This window comes from Dicentrarchus labrax, unplaced genomic scaffold (genome assembly GCF_905237075.1).
Source record: "Dicentrarchus labrax unplaced genomic scaffold, dlabrax2021, whole genome shotgun sequence".
Taxonomy (NCBI): domain Eukaryota; kingdom Metazoa; phylum Chordata; class Actinopteri; family Moronidae; genus Dicentrarchus; species Dicentrarchus labrax.
This window is the reverse complement of record NW_026136712.1, coordinates 12,186,153-12,206,984: the sequence shown is the minus strand read 5'-3', so window position 1 is coordinate 12,206,984 and position 20,832 is coordinate 12,186,153. Positions and strand designations below refer to the sequence as shown.

The window sequence follows — 20,832 nt, the reverse complement described above, 5'->3', positions numbered from 1 at the left end:
TGAGTTGTCATTGTGTTCTTACAGTTTTTTATGTCTGTTTATTAAATATCCTCTCTGTTACAATGCACAGATTTGGATGACCCAGAGGGATTGGCGTATGACTGGGTCAACAAGCGTCTCTACTTTACTGACTACTATAGCCGCAATGTCCAGTCTATTGGGGTGGATGGGATGAACCGCTCTATCATTGCCCATGCAAACCGTCCCAGAGGCATCGTTGTTGACCCCTGTTATGGGTAAAAGAAACTGATTATTACTTCACTACCAAATGTCTATAGATTGGACATAGATGTGATATCCTCACTTTTGTGTGATCATCAAACTAATATCCATGAGCTCCTCCCCTCCCTTCTTACTCTGCTTTCTCTGCCCAGTTACCTGTACTGGACTGACTGGGGCTTTCCAGCTAAAATAGAGAGGGCCACACTGGGTGGGAACTTCCGCACCGCCATCATCAACACTGGCCTGACAACACCCAATGGACTTTCTCTGGATTATGAGGAAAGGATGCTGTACTGGGCTGATGCCTCATTGTATGTTCAGTTTAATATATCCTGTATTGCAGCAGATCCCAAACTGGTCAACAGTTTTTTTTTTTGACAACTCCTCTACTCCTCCCCCAGAGATAAGATTGAGCGAGCCTCTCTGACTGGTGAGAACCGACAAGTGATTGTGCAAGGGGTCCAGTACCCGTTTGCCATGACTGTCTTCCAACAGGACATCTTCTGGACTGACTGGACTGAGAGAGGTGTCTTCAGGGCTAGGAAGGATGATGGCTCTGACTTCGCAGTGCTGACGCAGGACATGCAGTACCGACCAAACGACATCCATGTCTATGCTGAATCTAAGCAGGAGAGCTGCTCCAGCTCCTGTCAGCAGTTCAACGGTGGCTGCAGTCATGTCTGTGTTCCCGGTAAGAGCACTTTCTTGTGGGAGCAACCAAACAAGGCACTCAATCCTCTCTGATGCTCCATTTAAGTTATCCATCATTTATCATGCCTGAAATTGCGTCTGGGGCCTCTCAATACAATAATTCAAATTAAAATCTCTTGAAGCATGACACACAATAAGTATACTGTTTTTCAAGTGAGTGATTAACTTGAAGTCAGAACTTCAGGGCAAGTGGGAAAAGCTCTGAACATCCCAAACGACACAAAGAGACACACTGTTCTAGTAATTAAACAGTCAGATTATCTCTGTGTTCTCTTCAGTTCCTCTCAATTTTTAAATTCCCTCACCTCCCATAATCTCTCCTGCAGGTCCATTGGGCCCAGAGTGCCAGTGTCCTCATCAGGGCAAGTGGTACCTGGCCAACAACGGCAAAGACTGTATCCAAGACACAGGGAAACGCTGTCAGCCAGAGCAGTTCACCTGTCTCAATGGTAACTGCATCTCAGCACGCTGGAAGTGTGACGGCTACAACGACTGCCACGATAACTCGGATGAGTTGGAGAGAGTGTGTGGTGAGAGATGAGGTTTAATCTTTTTGAGTTGCTGGTTACCATTTTGAGTGAACAGATACAAGCAATATAAGTAAGCCAGCAGATTAAAAATGTTGTTACATACACCCTGATGCTTATTGGCATTTTAACCCCTAATTACGTATAGAATGGGCTACGCAATTCCAGCCTGTGGTTTTTAATATTGGTAAAATAGTAATGTCTGTTTGTCAAACTCTGGGTTGCCGCTTTTACTTGCTCTTAAAAAAAAGAGAATAAGCAGATAGCCTAAAACATAAATATAATGGCAGTAAAGTAAATCAGCACTCTGCTGCTTCTCCTGTCCAGCTTTCCACACCTGCTCAGCAATGGACTTTACCTGTGACAATGGCCGCTGCGTGCCGCTCAGCTATGCTTGCGACTACACAGACGACTGTGGTGACAACAGTGACGAGCGAGGCTGCCCCTTCCCCACATGTAATCCTGCTACTGAGTTTACCTGCGCCAACGGACGCTGCATTAGTGCAGCTTTCGTCTGTGACGGCCACAACGACTGCAGAGACAACACCACCTCTGACGAAATCAACTGCCGTGAGTGATGATTATGCTGATCAAGGGATTGATTATTGTTCTTCTTATATGATTGGCTCCGCTGCATGAGTAACCATGTGCTCTTCCTCAGTTACTAGTTTAAGCTCCCTTGAGCAAAGCATTACTCATGTGCCAAAAGAGAGTAATATTACACTTGTAATATCCACTGCACTGAATAACCACTGGCTCTGTGTTTTTGATCCTATGGTTGATCTTTGCCCTCCTTAACCCTCTCCAGCTGACAGGACATGTCCTGCGGGCCAGGTCAAGTGTGAGCGCAACAACATCTGCATCTACCCTGAAAACCTGTGTGATGGCTACAACAACTGCGGCGACAACAGCGATGAGAATCCTCTCTTCTGTGGTAAGCTGAATACATTTGTCAAAGAATGTAGGAAAGAAAAACATGCTGGTACAAACCGTATCACCCACAAAGTGTGTGCTTTACCTGATGAGTAGATTCAGTAGGACTCTATATGGATAGCTGTAGTGGTTTTGTTTTATTGTGCTACAGCGGGTCGCACATGCTCTCCGAACCAGTTCCGTTGCGATGAAGGGAAGTGTATCCCTGACTCTTGGGTGTGTGACTCCATCCAAGACTGCAGTGATGGGACAGATGAACCTCTCTCTTGTGGTGAGTTCTCTGCATTTACAACCTACATTGAGAAAGCACATTGAGTGTTTTTTTTTTTTTATCTTGACATCACCGGATTGCTGATAGAATAGAATAGATGCGACAAGTTGGGGTATCGACGCTGTGTTAATATGATTGTTTATTAATAATGTGAATCAATGATTATGTGGATCTCTTAATGCCTCTTATTTATTATTATTTGTTTATTTTATTTTGTTCAATTGCAGAGGATCAAATCAAAACATGCAGTCCCAGCCAGTTCACTTGTACCAATGGAAACTGCATCCCCCAGTCAATGGTCTGTGATGGCAACAATGACTGCTGGGACAACAGTGATGAGGCTCCTGAGCTGCAGTGTGGTGAGATAGCATTTAGACATTTATTTATTACACTGTGAGGGTAATACTGGTCATCTGAATTTTGCCTCCATGTACACTTTTATCATGTGTACTGTAATGGTATCACATTTGTTTATCCATCCCCGGTTGACCCTTGTCATCCTCTCTCCTCTCTTGTCTCCTGCAGGCGAACGTACCTGCAGTTCAAATCAGTTCACATGCCCAACCTGGCACCCAGGCCACCCACGCTGTATCTCAATAAGCCTTGTGTGTGATGGGGAGAAAGACTGCGCCAACGCAGCTGATGAGCTCCAGAACTGCCCCAACCGCACCTGCCATATGAACGAGTTTGCCTGTTCCAACGGGCTTTGTATCTTCCTCCCCTTCCAGTACGTAGTGTGTGTGAGAGAATAAAAGTAGACAAACAAAAGTTTAACAGTCTGGGAACTAATTCTCTGAATAGAGTCTAATGGATTACTCATCCTCCCCAGCTGTGATCGCGTGAACGACTGCGGGGACGGCAGTGATGAATTGGGCTGTACTTACGACACGTGCAGCAGCAACCAGTTCACCTGCGGTAATGGAGCCTGCATCTACGCCTCCTTTACCTGCGACGGGGAGAGCGACTGTATGGACGGCTCAGATGAGGCAGACAGCTTGTGCATCACTCCCCAGCCCACCTGTGCTCCCCAGCAGTACATGTGCAAGTCAGGCGAGTGCATCGACGCCAATAAGGTGTGCAATGGACAGAAGGACTGCCAGGACAACAGCGACGAAAAAGGCTGTGGTGAGAGATGTGGAAATATGAGATAATGTGATTATATTGATTTGAGTTTAGTGGAAGAACGGCATCTTTCTCATACGATCAGGCAGGATAGTCAGTTTCAAAAGTCATCACACAAATTTTACACTTTTATTTATTTTTTTATTCTTCTGAGATAAAAAAAAAAAGGATTTTTCTCCAAACCAGTAAACCTTTTGATTACTGGCTATCCTTAAGTGTCCAGTTGGGCAAATTTTGCCTGCCTGCCTGCCTGCCTGCCTGCCTGCCCGCCCTAAATGTTCCCTCCAATGTTTTAAAAAATCACCATATTTAAAGAGTCAGTATATATGAATATTAACATTGCCCACATTTAAGGTATCAGTTCATTGAAAAATTGTTTAAAAATTATATGGGTTCATTTTAATCAGTGAAACTTGTTTTCACTAAATCACATGGAGATCTCTTAACTCATATATCTGTGTCACATAATCCTCTCTTTTCTCCACTTCGTCTTCTATCCTTGTTCTGTTTAGGGATCAATGAGTGCCGCAACCCATCAGTCCACCGGTGTGCCCAAATCTGCACCGACACCCTCACCGGTTACTACTGCTCCTGCCACCCCGGCTACCGACTCATGCCAGATGGCAAAGCCTGCGAGGACCTCAACGAGTGTGTCAGCACACCCGCCGTCTGTAGCCAGATATGCGAGAATGCTGCTGGCTCATACCACTGCAAATGTGCCCCAGGGTACATCCGTGAAGCGGATGGACGCACCTGTCGCCAGAACAGTGGCATTGCCCCATACCTGTTGTACAGTAATCGCTACTACATCCGCAATTTGACCACTGACGGGTCACATTTGAGTATAGTCGTGCAGGGGCTGTCCAGTGTGGTTGCGTTAGATTTTGACCACGCTGAGAAGAGGCTTTACTGGTTGGATGCAGGGACAGGAAAGATTGAGAGGATGCGTTTTGACGGGACTGACAGGGAGACGCTGGCGGAGGATGTAATAGGAGCTGAAGGTCTGGCGCTGGACTGGGTGGGCAGGTGTGTGAAGTGGGAGGAATTTCATTATTAAAGTTGTCTTTGTTAACTAATAATTCATTTTTAGTCGTAGCAGTTGGCTGCAGGGATGTCAGTGAAAACTTTTTTTGTGTCTGCTGCAGGAAGTTGTACTGGTCTGATGGTTATTACGGCTCACTTCATGTGAGCGAGCTGGATGGGCGCTTCCAGAAGAAGCTGCTCTCAGGAGAGTTCACAATTGGAAACGTCACCTATATTATCAGCCGACCACGTGCTGTTGCTGTTAACCCTAAATACGGGTACTGACATACACGCACACTAAAAACATATATTTACAGCTAATGTTTAATGTAGCAAAAGAGAGTTTAGTTTTAATATCCACTACAATGTACACTTTAATCCTTTGTTTGAATTTTTCCATCCTTCCTCTTTTCTTCCTTTCTGTCCTCTTTTAACCCAGATGGTTGTACTGGACCGACTGGGGTGATAAAGCATATATCGGTAGAGTTGGCATGGACGGAAGCAATGTCACTGCTATTATCACAACCAAGCTGGAGTGGCCCAATGCGCTGACCATAGACTACACCACCAACAAGATCTTCTTTGCTGATTCCCACCTTAATTTTCTGGAGTGAGTTAAGAAATTAATCGGATTGTCATTTTGAATTTCCATCAAGTATGCTCCAACCAGCCTGTGAATACTACGTTTTTTCTGTGTAACCAGTGAATTGCCTACAACATGTTTTAACTCCCCACTGTATCAATCTTCAGCTTTGCAGACATGGATGGCCAGAACCGACACCGGGCCATTGCTGGTACACTTCCCCATGTCTTTGCTGTTTCCCTGTTTGAGGACTGGGTCTACTGGACAGACTGGAACACACACACAGTGGAGAAGGCCCACAAATACACTGGTGAACAGCGCACAGTCATGGGCAACAACACACATCGGCCCTACGATATTCATGTCTACCACCCCTACAGGCAGCCTCGCAGTACGTACATTTAAACTGTAGATGCTTATATTCTTATTCTCTCAATGGACTGCAGCTTAGAATTGACAAATATGTTATTTTTAATCAACAGGTGATAACCCCTGCTCCTCCCATCACCTGACCTGCAGCCATTTGTGTCTGATTGCTCCTGGTGGGCAGAGAGCTACCTGCGAGTGTCCAGATCACTTCATCGGCCTCTCTGTGGGCTTCAAGATACAGTGTGTCGCTGACTGCTCTAGCACCCAGTTCCGCTGTGGAGACAATGAGAAGTCAGTCAGATATCAATTGTTTTTTCATTTCACAGTCCTCACAGTTTTGTTCATCAAGTCTCACTGTTGTTTCATTGTAAACCCTATGGATTATTTCCAGAGTTTTTATATAGCAAGTGAACATTTTGTCCTCAAAGTTGATGTGTTAAAATCAGGAAAAATTGGCAAGCATAAGGATTTGAGCAACTTTGACAAGGGCCAAATTGTGATGGTTAGATGACGTTAGGGTCTGAGCATCTCCAAAATTGCAGCTCTTATGGGGTGTTCCTGGTCTGCAGTGGTCAGTACCTATCAAAAGTGGTCCAAGGAAGGAAAAGCTCTTGCTACAAACTTGCTCTTCTCCCTTCATGTCTCAGCTGGCATTCATTGTCTGTCTCTTAATTACATTAGAAAATAAGAGCCAAAGAACTGGAAAACTGAATCATGCAAAAGTATGAAAGGCACACAAAAAACAAATATGAAAACATCGATAAAGTAGAAGGTAGATTATAAAAAACATCTTGCAGATTAATTTTACATTTATATTCTCTGTTAACCTGTTTGTGCTTTCACTTGTCCTCAGGTGTGTTCCTATTTGGTGGAAGTGTGATGGCCAGTCAGATTGTGGTGATGGCTCAGATGAACCTCAGACATGCCCGCCCCGTTATTGCCCCATTGGCCAGTTCCAATGTCAGGACGGTAACTGTACCTACCCCGGCTTCATCTGCGATGGACACTCGGACTGCCCTGACAATTCAGACGAAGATGCGGCTCTCTGCAGTATGGCAATTAATTAATAGTTATTGTAATTAACTGCGACAGTGTAGAAGATCAAACAGGAAACTGAAATTATAGTTGTAGTTCTACAATTTTGACTATTTTAGGTCGGGCAAGATTGTTTTTTAAATGTCACTATTCTTTCTCAAAGTACTGACACATACTTCATTTACTGATAACAGTTCAGACCTTGGCAAGGCTTAACCTCAGGAGAAGCCCTCATACCTCAGATCTCAGGCAGATGGTTTAGTTTGGACTTAGCTCAAATTTTCAAACACTAGTCAAGCTACAGTCTGTTCCCATAGGTGACCACCGGTGCCAGGATAACCAATTCCAGTGTAAAAACAAGAAGTGCATCCCTGTGTCCTGGCACTGTGACGGCGTCAATGACTGTTCAGATGGCAGCGACGAGGACGCAGAGACTTGCTCCCAGAGGACCTGCCGACCAGGACAGTTTCAGTGTGCCAACGGGCACTGTCTGCCATCGAGCTACGTCTGTGACGCACAGGACGACTGTGGGGATGGATCTGATGAGCCATACGAAACCTGCAGTGAGTGGGAAATTATGAGATGGCGGTTTTAAGTGAATAAAAGCCAACAAGAAACAGGGAAATTCCACAATACACCAGATAAACTGATGATCTTATCACAGAGATCAACGATGTCTTCAGTGGTAGTGGCAGGAATTAGACCTTTGACACCCCGGGTACTTGTGTCTGTGATGAGCACACAAAAGAAAGGCACTGCTATAATTGATGATGGCAATGCAGTGTGGCAGAACAGAGCTGACAGTTTAATCAACCATAGATCTTTTCAATGATATATAATCAATATAGACTCTGCTATGTCCCAAGAGGAATCTGAGTGAATTAATGATGTTGTATTAAGGTTTCTAAGTTTAAGACACAAACTATTTATCTTTCCACTCTCATCATCTTCTCTCTGCTCTCAATAACCGTCTGTTTTGCTCTGTCTCATTTCTGTCTTCCTCATTATTTTCCAACTCGTACTAATTTTGTTTGTCGTTTTATGTGTCTCTCCCTTGCATCTTTCCCATGTTTCATGTCTCACTATCTCTGTCCAGTGGGTCCAGACTACAAGTGCGATGAGGACACGGAGTTCTCCTGCAAGACAAACTACCGCTGTATCCCTCAGTGGGCCCGCTGTGACGGCACCAATGACTGCATCGACAACAGTGACGAGCAAGGCTGTGGTCAGTGCTTGTGTGTCAGCAGATGTTATTATTATTATGTGAAGGCTGGGCCGTGACGAAGACTCCACTAGACTACAGAATGCTTGAAGAGTTTCTTGTACAGAGATGTAGATTATTTCTACTAGCATAACACAGCCATACAATTAACACAGTATTACTGACATATTTTTACTAGGGAGTAAAGGTTTGAGTTCAAATCTTGTAATGGCCTAGACCAAGTCAAAATATGAGTATGATGGAGACAAGAGCAAAATGGTGGGCAGTGTACAATGTGAAGCAAAGCACGAGATATAAGGAGAGACACTGACTGCAGTTTGTAGTTGGGGAGGAGATGGACGATCACCCTTTTATTTATCTTTGATTTAAATTAAATTTTTTTAAATTATTTTAAAATATTTTTCTTTCATAGGCGGGAATTAATAGGTTTGATTGTGGAAAACTGTTAAATACCTTGTTTGTCTAAACATACTGCTTAGCACAATGCACAGCAGATTGTATGTATTTGAGCATATATGTAATCTTAAACATGGGGTGACTGAACTGTTTTTGACTGAACCGTCTTTTCCATCTTTTTATCCGTCCATTTCTGACTTTGTCTTCCAACAGAGGACGTGACTTGTGATCCTCTGGGAGATTTTCGATGTGATAACCACCGCTGTGTCCCCATCCGCTGGCAGTGTGATGGCACTGACGACTGTGGTGACGGCTCAGATGAGAGGAACTGCCGTGAGTGTCGTGCTGCATATTTTTCAGCTCAGTCCATCACAAACCAGCAAGTGTCGTGTGCCTACCAGGGTTACAAAATTCGATTAACTTTTTTTTATGGTTATGATTTTTCTTGGAGTTATGACATAATTCTCCTTAATGCTGACCTAAGCTTGCTGCTTTACTAATAATTACACTGTATTTGTGTAGTTTGAGCCTGTGTTGGTTGTGTGTGCACAGTAAACCCTCATTCTGATTTCATACTGAAGATTTGTGTGTCTCTCTTTTATCCGGATTATGGTCTGTAGAGCCAAGGCCTTGCTCTGAAAGTGAGTTTCGATGTGACAACTCACAGTGCATCCCTGGAAACTGGGTGTGTGACCATGACAACGACTGCGGGGACAACTCAGATGAACGCGACTGTGGTGAGCACAAACACATATCCTTGAAATGTTCTCTGTCATAAACAACACACACGTTACCATCCTGGCTTTCTTCCAGAGTTGCTGACGTGCCGTCCAGGTTCTTTCCAGTGTGACTCAGGTCACTGTATCCCTGCTGCTCTGCAGTGTGATGGCCGGGCTGATTGTCAGGACCTGTCAGATGAGACCAGCTGTCGTAAGTAAACCACATGAAAACAAATGTCAAAAAACAAACAGCATTTTAGGGCACTTTGTTTGTTTTGTCTGTGAGTGTGTGTATGAGGTATTGGCAGTAGTGGTCTTAAAATATTAAGTATAAAGTCTTAAAAATTATGAAAATCGCTCATATACACAACAGTGGGACAAACGGTACAAGTAGTTAAAGAAGTAGACTTAAAGCAGGTTTTAATAGTCCGACCCAGTTATCTGAACCACTTATTTAGATGTGAAATTGAATGAACGCCCAAAATATCCATAACACATATACAGTCTGTTGATATGGTTTCTATGTGCACCTTGTGAGTGCCACACCCCAGATCTCAGAATCTGGTGAGTCAAATGTTAACCAAGAGGAAAGGTGGCCAAAACTACAGAAATATGACGAATATATATGAAGTGTTTCTCTAAGTACTCCAGTGTAACTGTAGTGGTTGTACTGGGCACTTACAGTAAAAATATATACAAACAGTTGAAATCAGTGACTATTTTTCCCCACAGCTACTCGATACCCAGGAGGCCGTTGGTGCCCTCAGCACCAGTTCCAGTGTGGGAACCGTCTGTGTGTGAGCCAGGGCTTTGTATGTGATGGCGTTGATGACTGTGGGGACCGCTCTGACGAGCAGCTCAGTTTGTGCTGTGAGAAACATTTGGTTTATTGCATATGGAAAAGTCTTGTGAAATGTATTTTGTTTGTTTCTCCCTGATCAACATCATCATTGATTACCTTCAAGCACATTATAATTCTAATCATAATCCTAACTAATGAACTTAACAAACAACAAAATGCAAAATATTTAGAGGATTTTCATGTTTCATGAAAATGCTGGAAAGCTAATATGATTAACAGCAGCAAGAGTTTTTAGTAGTTTATATTCACAGAGGTTGGTTTAAACTCATATTTGTGTGTTTGACCAGTGAACATCACCTGTGAGATGCCGTCCAGGTTCCGCTGTGCCAACGGCTATTGTATCTACTCGGGCCTACTGTGCAACCAAAAAGACGACTGTGGAGACAGCAGTGACGAGAAGGAAGAACTCTGTATGACCCGCACACATACAGCACAATCTGCATGGTTCATCAGGGCTATTTTAAATAGAAACATTGCTCATTACCTATTGCAAATGCCATTTTTTAAAAAATAGGTATTGTGTGTTTACATCCTCACCCACCAAATTGGTTTCTGAAATCCTCCCAAAGTGTGGCAAAACTCAGAATTAATGAGCATTTTGAAGCACTCCAGTGCTCACTATCTCTAAATAAACTTAACCTCCGTGCAAATATAGATGCACCGATACTAACATACAGCTAAACAAACTTAAACATATAGCTGTACAAACAAGAATAAGAGCTATTTATATGTAGGTAAGGTTGTTACTATGACATTATCAAAAAAAATAGTTAAAATGATCACGCTAACACTGCAAAAACAAATAAGAGTCTGAGCAAGGTATAAATGTGTTAACAAGCAGAAATATGCACACAAATGCAGAGATAAACACAGATACGTATGTATTTTGTATTATGTCAGTTGTTTTTTATATTAAAAAATGCTTGTTTTTCTTCTTTTTAAACATAGCCATATTTCTAAAAAGTTCAGGTTCAGAAAATGCACCACTAATCATTTCTGGGACCAGCAAGGATTAGACACTAATGCTTCCTGAACCTTGCTCTCTAAGGCCTGTGAAATGGGAAATCCCAAAATGACATCAGTGTGTCTGCACAGGACACAAAGCCTGAAACATACAAGGGATAAGAGCAAGACATCAATGTTTTGTGGAATTGTTACGGAATCCGCTTAAACATCAATCATAGCAAATTATTTTGAGTGGAGATTAAATAGCTGGTGGACATTGGCTAGCTCATCTAAATCCATGTTGTTGTTTCGGAGAAGAGAGTAAAGACAAACAAGGGAAGCTGTGGAGAAGCCTTGAATTGAATAAGTGATTCAGTGGATATAGTATGTTGTCATGTTAGAGCATATAAGTACATGTCTACATTTGAGGACTGTGTGGGATGCTTGGGGTCTTTTTTTATCTACAAGTGTGGGCAGTCCACTCATTTCCACACATTCTTTTTTTCATCTTTTTTGGTATTTAGACAGTTGGTGAGTGAAGAGCGACACTGTAGAGAAAGCTCTTCAATCTTAGACAAGTGGAGGTGGACATGTTTCCCACAGACGGGTTGTATACCCACTCAACCTTCCCCGCGTACTTGTGTTGATGACTCATTCTGACTGTGTCCTTCTCAGGCCGCGAGCCCACGCTGCCCCCCTGCACACTGGAAGAGTTTAAATGCACCAATGGACACTGTGTGGCCCTGCCATACGTATGTGACCACAATGACAACTGTGGCGACCGCACTGACGAATTAGGCTGCAGTGAGTACCACAACAAATTCACTTACTGTCAACATCCTCTTTTAATGTCAGTTAAAAATGATTGAATATAGTGTGGAAGAAACACTAAGAATCCTGCATCAAGTTTTAATATTTCAGATGTTTTTGTTCAGTATTAAAAAAACTATTAGAAAAGGAAAAAAATATTGTATAATAAAAAAAAAACATCATTAAGAGATAAGTGTTGAATAACAGACCTTTTTCACAGCAGCCATTTTGACATAAAATAGGTGATAAACACGGGTGTTACCAATGATACTAATTAAGTTTCCGTTCCATTTAGTGTGCCAGCATGCACAGTAGCAGCACCCGGACTCTGTTTTAACCTGAATGGAACAGAACTTTAATTAGTATCATTGGTTACACTGGTGTTTACACTACTATTTCCTGTCAAAATCCTGTGAAAAAGGCCACAATGTAAATATACAGTTGTATTCTCCAAATAAAAAGAATTTGGGGGCATGCCAGAAAAAAAAAAAGATTGCTTGTATTTTGAGATAATAAAACATAATCCATGATGATGGATGGTATGTTCATAATTATGGGATTTGGTAGCAGCTCTGGCTTTTTTTCATATAAACATAATGAGAGTAGAACTGTCTGTGGCCGTAACACCACAGGTGGACAGAAATATCCTGTTGGCTCAGTTATTTATGAATTTTTATACCTGAGTTATGGTCAATAGCTGCAGTATTCTGGACATGTAAACAAAGCCATTGTTTGATTTCATAAAATGTAAGCAGGTCTTTAATTAGAGACAGAATCTGTTTTAAATGCTGTGTGTTTTCTGGCTCCAGATTTTGGCCACGATCGCAACTGTGAGGAGAAGCTGTGCCAGCATGAGTGCACCAACCTGAACGGAACCGGCTTCATCTGCTCCTGCAGACCTGGATACAGAGTGGACCCAGACAGCACCTACACCTGCCTGGGTACACACACTCTTTACTCATACACAAATGACTGCCTATGGATGAACATATTATAGAAAATCCACTAAAAACACTCAAAAAACAAAAATGAATGTTTTATAAAATATCATAAAGGTGGGTACATATCCCCCACTGCAGAGCAGAGCAAACATGAACAAAAGTGTCCTTCTGAACTCTTTATCACAATCTCTTCTCACTCTTCCAGACATCAATGAGTGTGAGGTGTATGGCACCTGTCCTCAGGTCTGTAAGAACACCAAGGGAAGCTACGACTGTGAGTGTGCCTCCGGCTACCGGAAAGTGGGCAACGGCAACATGTGCGAGGCTGAGGGTGAGAACAATCTTTTCATGAGCTTAGGTTTAGCCAAGAGCAACATACAGACATTTGACTAAGTAAAACAATATAGATAAAAGTGACTTGATAGCTTAATAAAGAGGATTCAGATGCAACTTATCTCTATCTTATGATTTATTAATGATGTGATGGTAAATCTAGTTGGCAGTTGGGCTTCTTTTCATTCACCTACTATAAATTTCTACCAACAAGAATGCAGTTATGTGAATAAATTTTTTTTTCTGTACAAACTGTTTCTTTCAGGACCGACACCCCTGCTGCTTCTACCAGAGAACATTCGTATCCGGAGGTTCAACCTGCAGACGGAGGCCTACCACGACTTCCTCCAAGAACAGGAGCACATCACGGCTCTGGACTATGACTGGGACCACAACAACACCGGACTCAGTATGTCAAACACAAATAAAACAGAGGGAAAGTCTGCACCGATACTGATGTTTAAAATAACAATTTAGCCAGTGCCGATACTGATGTTTTTTGTTGTCTTTTATTCGCCCTTTAGTTCAAGGGAAACAAAGAAAGCTACAAATATAATCATCTCTGCCTTGTTGCAGCTTCAGTCTATTTCTCTTTTTGTCCAAGATGTGAGCTGTACTGTCTGTGCAGCCTGTCTGTGAAAACGGAGGTGATTATTTCCAATATCCAAGTTGGAAATAACCAACAAAACATTTAACCAGCGAAACAACAGATAAACATCGGCCACCCTTCAGATTAATACTACATACTACAAGACAGACTGGGTCCACACAAAACTATAGTAGTGACTAATCTAAAATCAGAGGAACTTATTTTGATGATGTACTTGTATTTTGTCAGGTATGGTGTACTTCACTGTAGCTGGTAAGGACTCTGTACCAGGTGCCATTAAGAGAGCATACATACCTTCAGTGGATGATGGCAGTAACAACATTGGTGCTGCTGTCGACCTCGGCATCAAATACATCACCAAACCAGACGGCATCGCTGTGGACTGGGTGGGCAGGTGTGTGTGAACGAGCATCTCTGAATTTAGCGGATTACATTCTTTCAGTGCTCTGGTGTCTTAAACTGAAACTCTTGAACTGATTTTTTTTACTTTTGTAATTCTTCTGCCTGTAGGAACCTGTACTGGGCAGACTCCAGGGTGAAGAGGTTAGAGGTGGCTATGTTGGATGGACGCTACAGGAAGCACCTAGTCAAGACTGAGCTGGGCCACCCGTCTGCTGTGGCTGTCAACCCACAACTGGGGTGAGACAGGCAGGGCTACCACACCTGACTTTAAGGAACTATCTTCAGAGATTGCAGTAAATTAGGGACAGTTATTTAGCTTTGTGTCACTTTTGTTGCTCAAGTTGTAGATTTTATACCTGGTTTAATATGTTGGAAATCATTTACTAGTAGGTTTGTGTGTCCCTTGAACATATGTTTTTGTATTTTCTCCTCCAAGTTTTCTGTTGGAGAAATTTACAATCGCACTACAGCAGAGATGGCAGAGCATCTGGCTGTTATCCTGTTGTATTCATCTATCATGGAAAACCTAAAAGGAAATCACCTTAACCCATCACATCTCAGAACCCTAATCTCTGCTGTGTTTCTACAGGATGTTGTACTGGGCGGACCGTGGGGAAGCAGCCAAGATTGAGTGTTCTTGGCTGGACGGCCAGGAGAGGAAAGTCCTAGTGTCTGATGGTCTGGGTTGGCCCACTGGCCTGTCAATCGACTTCGCCAACGGTGACAGGATCTACTGGTCTGACTCCAAGGAAAGCCGCATAGAGTCTGTTCTGCCTTCAGGAGACAACCGTAGAACTGCGGTCTATATAGGTGAGGATTATGAAGGACGGTCGTCTAGAAGCCTCATCACTCATCCATGTTCCATTGTTTACACTTTGTTTCGCTTTGCCTAGATGTGAGAAACCCATTCAGTGTGAGTGTGTTTGAGGACCATGTTTATTGGAGCACTCAGGAGAAAGGCGAGGTATTCCGGCAGGACAAGTTTGGCCGCGGAGCCAAGACCAAGCTGCTGACTGCCGGGCCCTGGCTGACTCAGGTCTCTGTGTACCAGCAGCAGAGATACAACTCCATAGCCAGTAAGCTGGAAACACATTAACACATACTGCCCTGTAATAAGCAGGTAGTATAATTTGCATGTTTACATATCATGTTTATATATCACCCAAACATAATCCTTTTTACATTTTGTTTTATCTGGATTATTTTTTTATTTGTATTTAAATAAATATAATAGAAAAACTGTTACTGTTATTTTATTGTCCAGTAAATTTAACTTATTGAAATAAAAGAATCATAATCCCTCTCCTTGTGTCTGCAGTGAAGAATCCGTGTAAAGGAACCTGCAGCCACCTGTGTTTGCTCCGACCAGGCGGTTACACCTGTGCCTGCCCCGAGGGCACCAGCTTCATCTCTGGCAGTAACACTGAATGTGATGCTGGTAAGAAAAAGCCCAATTGATTTTCCTCAAGTTCCAATTTATGGGTGTCCTGCCGTCCCAGGGAATGAAAGAAATGTAGCAGGGTTGATAAAAAAAAAAAAACGAATTTTGGGACGGTCGCAGGACAGAAGGAAGACCACCCAGCCTAGGGAGAAAAAAATAATACTTTCACACACACAACGAGAAGACGAGCCGCAACGGTGACATCTGAAAGCAGTGTATCTGTCGCTGCTGTAAGGGGGTTACAATGTTACCAATGTGGTGGTGGGATTTTGCGCTTTCGGACAAAGGACAAACTCTTTCTCTCTCTCAGAGTGAGGGTTATTGGAAGTGTGAATTTCTTTAAAGTTACATAACCTTCTCACATTAGAGGCAGTGTGGCTGGCCTTCTTACACACTGTTTAGAGAGGGAAGGTATTCCATTTTCTTAGCTGGGAAAGTGGGTGCAGTGTTTGAGGAAGTGTAGAGACAGCACCATAAATCTGTAGTATACCTGAAATTATGTTAAATCCATATTAACGTGCCTGGGATGTAAATTTGAATGCCATGGAGCTGTAAAAGTTCTTTTCAATGTTATGAGTGTTCATATAAATGTTTCAGGGTTTGATCCACCGCCCACCATGCCCCCTCCATGTCAGTGCCAAAATGGAGGCACCTGCTACTTTGATGACAACAAAGCTTTCTGCAAGTAAGAAATTATTTAGTCTTTAAAACCAGGAGTCGAAAATGAATTTGAAAGCTCCACGACTGCACAGTTCTCCAAATGTGTTATTTTAATCATAAGAAATGTTGAATCTGCCGCAAACAGAGAGAGACTGTGATTTAAAAGAACAGATAAATAAAATACTTCATATTTTGTTCCACAGATGTCCTCCAGAGTGGAAGGGAGAAAACTGCCAGATAAGCATATATAACGTGGTTGCAACCTCAAGTATATTTGATTTTACAGCCCAATATATATAAGTACAACATTCAAAGTCACTTGTAACCAGCAAACTTTATCTTCTTATTAATTACCTGCTTTTTGCCTCCTCTGTCCATGTCCCTTCATCTCAGTTGGAATAGCGATTGGGGTGACTATAGTGATTGTGGTTCTCCTGGTTGCTCTGGTCTATGCTGCCAGGAAGAAGTCCAACCTGCTGGAGACGCTTCGGAACAACATGCCCAGTATGCCCTCAATGCCGTCCATGCCCTCAATGCCGTCCATGCCCTCAATGCCAAACTTCCGGTGAGATGGAGCCAGCAGAGAAAAGATACAGACGATGGTTATTGCAGTCAGAAAACAAGACTAAAATGAAATCAAATGAGATTGTTTTACTTAAATGGATTTGAGTTATATACTTTTAGTGTATTAGACTCACTTACATTTCACTGTGAGGATATGTTAATATTCTATGTACAGCATCAGGTTACAGCTGAGTCATATGTGTGTATTGATGATTTTCAGAAACAGTTCATCTCCAAATGCATCGAAAACAGAGGGAAGTGACGTAAGGCTGAATTCTGAAGCGGTCAGTGGCAACACATAAACAGATATTCACGACCATATGCACCATATTCTTAGGATTCATTCAGATCAGTGCTATTATTGATACCTGTATTGGTTCTTTTTTATTACAAAATAACAAAATATTATCTCTTGAGCTGAAATTACTGTATAAACTCAATAATATCTCCTTGGAAACAAATCTGAAATTTAAATAAATAATAAATAAAATAATTAATATTCCGGACATTAAAACACTAAATTAAGTTTAAAAAGAACAGAAATAAGCTCCTCTGACACCTTGTCCTAATGATTTTATCTTTTCACTCATGAAGGTTTTATTGCACCTACAGTAACGATCATAGGTCATAATCATTTAGAACTGCTTCCAGTCCAGAATCAGGTTTCAGGGGGGGCACAGCTTTTCATGACAGAAGCAAATATTTCATGTCAAACGAGTCTCTGGCTGATGATTCACATAAACCAAGCTATTATAGTTATATAACTCATTCTGTCTACTTGTCTGATGTCAGGTTCCCTGTATGTCTGTGTCCATGGTGGACACGGAGGGGAAGAGTTTTGAGAACCCAGCATATGACGCTGGAGAACAACCTACTGCCACAAGCATGGTGACCGCCATCCCCGCTCCTGATGGAACAAACAAGGTCAATAAACTGAAATCATTGATCATATCTCTTCCTACACAGTGGCTGCTTATTCATACCATGCTACATGGCAACAGCTTTAGATTATACGCCAAAGGGCAGCATTGTCAAGAGCAAAATATTGCTAATGGATTTGTCCTTGTCCCCCACACTGCAATGTCAAAATTCAGTTTGCTATAATTCTTTAGTTTTGTACCCAGAAATATAAAAACATCATGTGATCCAACGCAGCACTTCAATCTCTATAGAAGTTTTATACTTTGACCTATTTTTATTAGCTCAGTGTTGTGATCCTGTGTTTCCTTCCTCAGGAGTACATCGATAATCCTTTGTATATGGAAGAAGTTCAGGTTGTGGCCACAGGAAGCGCAAACAAACCTGACGCTGCCAACAAGGTTTGTGAACGATTGAATGTCACGCCAAACGTTTTTCATATCTATTAACTGAGTGGATTCATTCTAAAATGCCATAACATGATAATGAAAAACATTATTACATAATAAATGTTGTGTGATGATCACAAATTAGTCTAATATTCTTTTAAGCCATTTATTTTATTTTTCTACCTTGTGGCCACTTTAGGAAGCTTTTGAGAACCCAGCATACGGCTCAGACATAGAAGATGTTGCCTCTGCAGAACCAGCTGCTGCGAGCGCACAGGTAGCCATGGAGACAAAACGTTACACGTTTACAGCTCAGTATCTGAAAAACAATAACGGCGTGCTCTGAATGCTTGGAAATTTACACGTAAAGGTCTGACATAATGTGATTAATAGTGGACTGTTTTATCAGAGTGGATGTGAGAGCAATAACAGTGTGTGTGTGTGTGTGTGTGTGTGTGTGTGTGTGTGTGTGTGTGTGTGTGTGTGTGTCTGTGGTCTGATTTAGGCTACCTTTGGGGACACATTTCAGCCTAGAGGCCAGTTAATTGGAGACAAAAACCTTGTCCCCAATTTAGAAAAAGCTGATTTTTGTCAGTGGTCAGTGTCAATTTAGAGTAAGGGTTAGAGTTAGGCATGTAGTGGTTAAGGTAAGTGAGCAGGAGAAGAATGTACGTCTATGTCCTCAAGATGGCATTTGTGTGTGGTGTACTTATTGAAGCATTTCATTTCTCCTTTCTTTCTGAAGTTTGAGCCCATTATGGATGACCGTTTTTTAGCCTTCAAAAACCCCACATACACGGTGAGTCTGGGAATGAAGTAGGGGGGTAGAAAGTATGTACAGGCACCATTAATTGGCCCAAAACACTGTCCATCGCTCTGTATTTAATAAGAATGGCTAGATTTCATATTTTAACACCCAGAGCTGTAAATGGTTTGTGCATGATGGCTAGAGGTTTTTATACACGTCTAGTTTTAACTTGGAAGCATTTACATTTACTTACGTTGTCCTTTTTGTTAAATATTTAACATGATTTTAATCAGGTAAAATACAGGATATGACATTTATTTATAAAACATGAACCCTCTTGGAAACGATACCTCATTGCTTTAATTTTTTGTAATGGTTTGTTTGTCCAGCAGGAGAACTCACTCCCGCCCGCTCCAGATTCTGACGTGTAATGTGACTTCTACATCAGAGATTAGACTGGACTACGTTTCAGGACTGAAATATTATTATTATTGTTAGAAGATGTAACATTACAGAAGTAACTGCACAGCTCAACACGCAGAACATTTCAAACACTGACAGACCTGCAACAAATCAACCAAGACAGTTTGTAAAAGCAAAATATATACTGTGTCATCTATGTACTTTAATTAAATTTGTGTACAAAAATAAACTTTTACTGACATGATTTACTGCAACTAATATGAGGCTCATTCAATAACGTGATAAAGTGATAGATGTAGATAAATGTTGTTACTGATCATATTTGTATGTAAATTTTGATTGTAAGAGAGTTAAATATTAAAACTATTATCATCAATATTGTGTGTCAGTAAAAGTGTAATGATCGGACTGCAAATGGTATCAATTTCAGATTTTCAACCCTTTTAGATGAAGCCCCTGATACTGAACCTTATTCCAATCTCTCTCTTGTACCTTTCTGTGCGCAACAGTGCACATATCACAGGAGGATCTGTCAGTAGGACAAGACTCAGGCTCCCACTGGTGTTATCCACTCTGCTCATCACAGATAGGACTCTGATCCCCAGCTACTGTATCTGACCCACTGAGCTGAGATGAATTGCTTTGTCATCATCCATTTAATCACACAGAGAGCCACAATTTGAGACCGTGATCACGGAACAACAGCAGCGATCCTGCCCCCCTCTCTCCCACTGTCACACAAATGTCTGAACACATGAAGGTCTTGCTGAGCCTGCAACAACCAGGCCAACCAGATGAGCAAAGGGACAAAAGAAAAGTGGAAAAGACAGAGGGAATGGAGAAAAAAAAGTGGAAGCACAATAGGGAGGCATGTAAAGGGAGCTGTGAATTCTGTGTTTTTTATGTTGTGGTCCATGATGATTCATAGTTCATGTTTTCATAGCACTGGTCCACCACAAGGCATCTCTGACCGTCAGCCAAAACATGTAATGTACCGCTCACTGAGACACAGAGACATAGAGGGAGGGGATGAATAGCAATGGGTGGATTTGAGAGGGGCGGACCAAAGAGGCATGCAGCTTGCAGCATGTGTGCACACTGTGCTGCCTTCAGGAGCTGTCAGAAACGGTACACATTAATCCAACAGTGAGATTTCCACGATTCCTGAATGGCAAAGAAGTTTATTGATTTATTGTTTTTCAATCACCTTGGGTTATGTGTATTGGTGTGAATACAAGGGTTGTAGTAAAAAGAGCTTTGTTTTTATTAGAGAATATTTAATAAAAGGAAGAATTAATATTTTCTTTATCATTTAAAAACTATTTATTGCTTGTTACAGGTTCATATCTAAATACTTATATGTGTAAAGGCATTTCAGCATTAGGTTACATTAGATCATAGTTTGTATGGAAGCCAATTTATAAATTTTAAATAAAATTACTATATAATAATTAGTAATATTGTGAAAATTGAGACTCAATCTTAAAAATACTGACTTTTAATTGACATTGACATTAATATATTTGTTATTGCTAACATTTTCTTTTTCCTGGCAAAAATAGGTGTCTGTGTATTTTTGCACTTTGTGTAAAAATAAGTGCATATTATGGATCCCTATGTCCACCTTTTATTCAGTTCGCAATTGTATCCAAA

At 41.7% G+C, this 20,832-nt stretch overlaps 1 protein-coding gene across 5 annotated transcripts in view; it reads left to right on the top strand.

The window, feature by feature from the left end:
* The window catches only part of lrp2b (low density lipoprotein receptor-related protein 2b), a 41,079-nt gene extending 21,524 nt beyond the window's left edge, over positions 1 to 19,555 (top strand). The window contains exons 41-81 of one of the 5 annotated variants that reach the window (XM_051418348.1): positions 71 to 236; positions 375 to 533; positions 624 to 913; positions 1,260 to 1,463; positions 1,788 to 2,030; positions 2,269 to 2,394; positions 2,545 to 2,664; positions 2,892 to 3,023; positions 3,190 to 3,391; positions 3,494 to 3,789; positions 4,299 to 4,812; positions 4,932 to 5,087; positions 5,249 to 5,419; positions 5,560 to 5,783; positions 5,875 to 6,052; positions 6,615 to 6,811; positions 7,114 to 7,359; positions 7,893 to 8,021; positions 8,628 to 8,747; positions 9,035 to 9,151; positions 9,228 to 9,344; positions 9,866 to 10,003; positions 10,283 to 10,405; positions 11,616 to 11,744; positions 12,560 to 12,691; positions 12,897 to 13,022; positions 13,290 to 13,433; positions 13,863 to 14,028; positions 14,145 to 14,273; positions 14,626 to 14,846; positions 14,930 to 15,112; positions 15,355 to 15,474; positions 16,075 to 16,162; positions 16,341 to 16,405; positions 16,531 to 16,702; positions 16,922 to 16,985; positions 17,494 to 17,625; positions 17,937 to 18,020; positions 18,208 to 18,285; positions 18,754 to 18,807; positions 19,149 to 19,555. In XM_051418348.1, the coding sequence (XP_051274308.1) occupies positions 71 to 236; positions 375 to 533; positions 624 to 913; positions 1,260 to 1,463; positions 1,788 to 2,030; positions 2,269 to 2,394; positions 2,545 to 2,664; positions 2,892 to 3,023; positions 3,190 to 3,391; positions 3,494 to 3,789; positions 4,299 to 4,812; positions 4,932 to 5,087; positions 5,249 to 5,419; positions 5,560 to 5,783; positions 5,875 to 6,052; positions 6,615 to 6,811; positions 7,114 to 7,359; positions 7,893 to 8,021; positions 8,628 to 8,747; positions 9,035 to 9,151; positions 9,228 to 9,344; positions 9,866 to 10,003; positions 10,283 to 10,405; positions 11,616 to 11,744; positions 12,560 to 12,691; positions 12,897 to 13,022; positions 13,290 to 13,433; positions 13,863 to 14,028; positions 14,145 to 14,273; positions 14,626 to 14,846; positions 14,930 to 15,112; positions 15,355 to 15,474; positions 16,075 to 16,162; positions 16,341 to 16,405; positions 16,531 to 16,702; positions 16,922 to 16,985; positions 17,494 to 17,625; positions 17,937 to 18,020; positions 18,208 to 18,285; positions 18,754 to 18,807; positions 19,149 to 19,187 (6,494 nt within the window). In that variant the 3' untranslated portion in view covers positions 19,188 to 19,555. Of the gene's footprint in view, positions 1 to 70; positions 237 to 374; positions 534 to 623; positions 914 to 1,259; positions 1,464 to 1,787; positions 2,031 to 2,268; positions 2,395 to 2,544; positions 2,665 to 2,891; positions 3,024 to 3,189; positions 3,392 to 3,493; positions 3,790 to 4,298; positions 4,813 to 4,931; positions 5,088 to 5,248; positions 5,420 to 5,559; positions 5,784 to 5,874; positions 6,053 to 6,614; positions 6,812 to 7,113; positions 7,360 to 7,892; positions 8,022 to 8,627; positions 8,748 to 9,034; positions 9,152 to 9,227; positions 9,345 to 9,865; positions 10,004 to 10,282; positions 10,406 to 11,615; positions 11,745 to 12,559; positions 12,692 to 12,896; positions 13,023 to 13,289; positions 13,434 to 13,862; positions 14,029 to 14,144; positions 14,274 to 14,625; positions 14,847 to 14,929; positions 15,113 to 15,354; positions 15,475 to 16,074; positions 16,163 to 16,340; positions 16,406 to 16,530; positions 16,703 to 16,921; positions 16,986 to 17,493; positions 17,626 to 17,936; positions 18,021 to 18,207; positions 18,286 to 18,753; positions 18,808 to 19,145 lie in introns of all 5 variants that reach the window. The other 4 variants (XM_051418347.1, XM_051418350.1, XM_051418349.1 and 1 more) reach the window with 4 other exon arrangements.
* Positions 19,556 to 20,832: the final 1,277 nt, after the last annotated feature.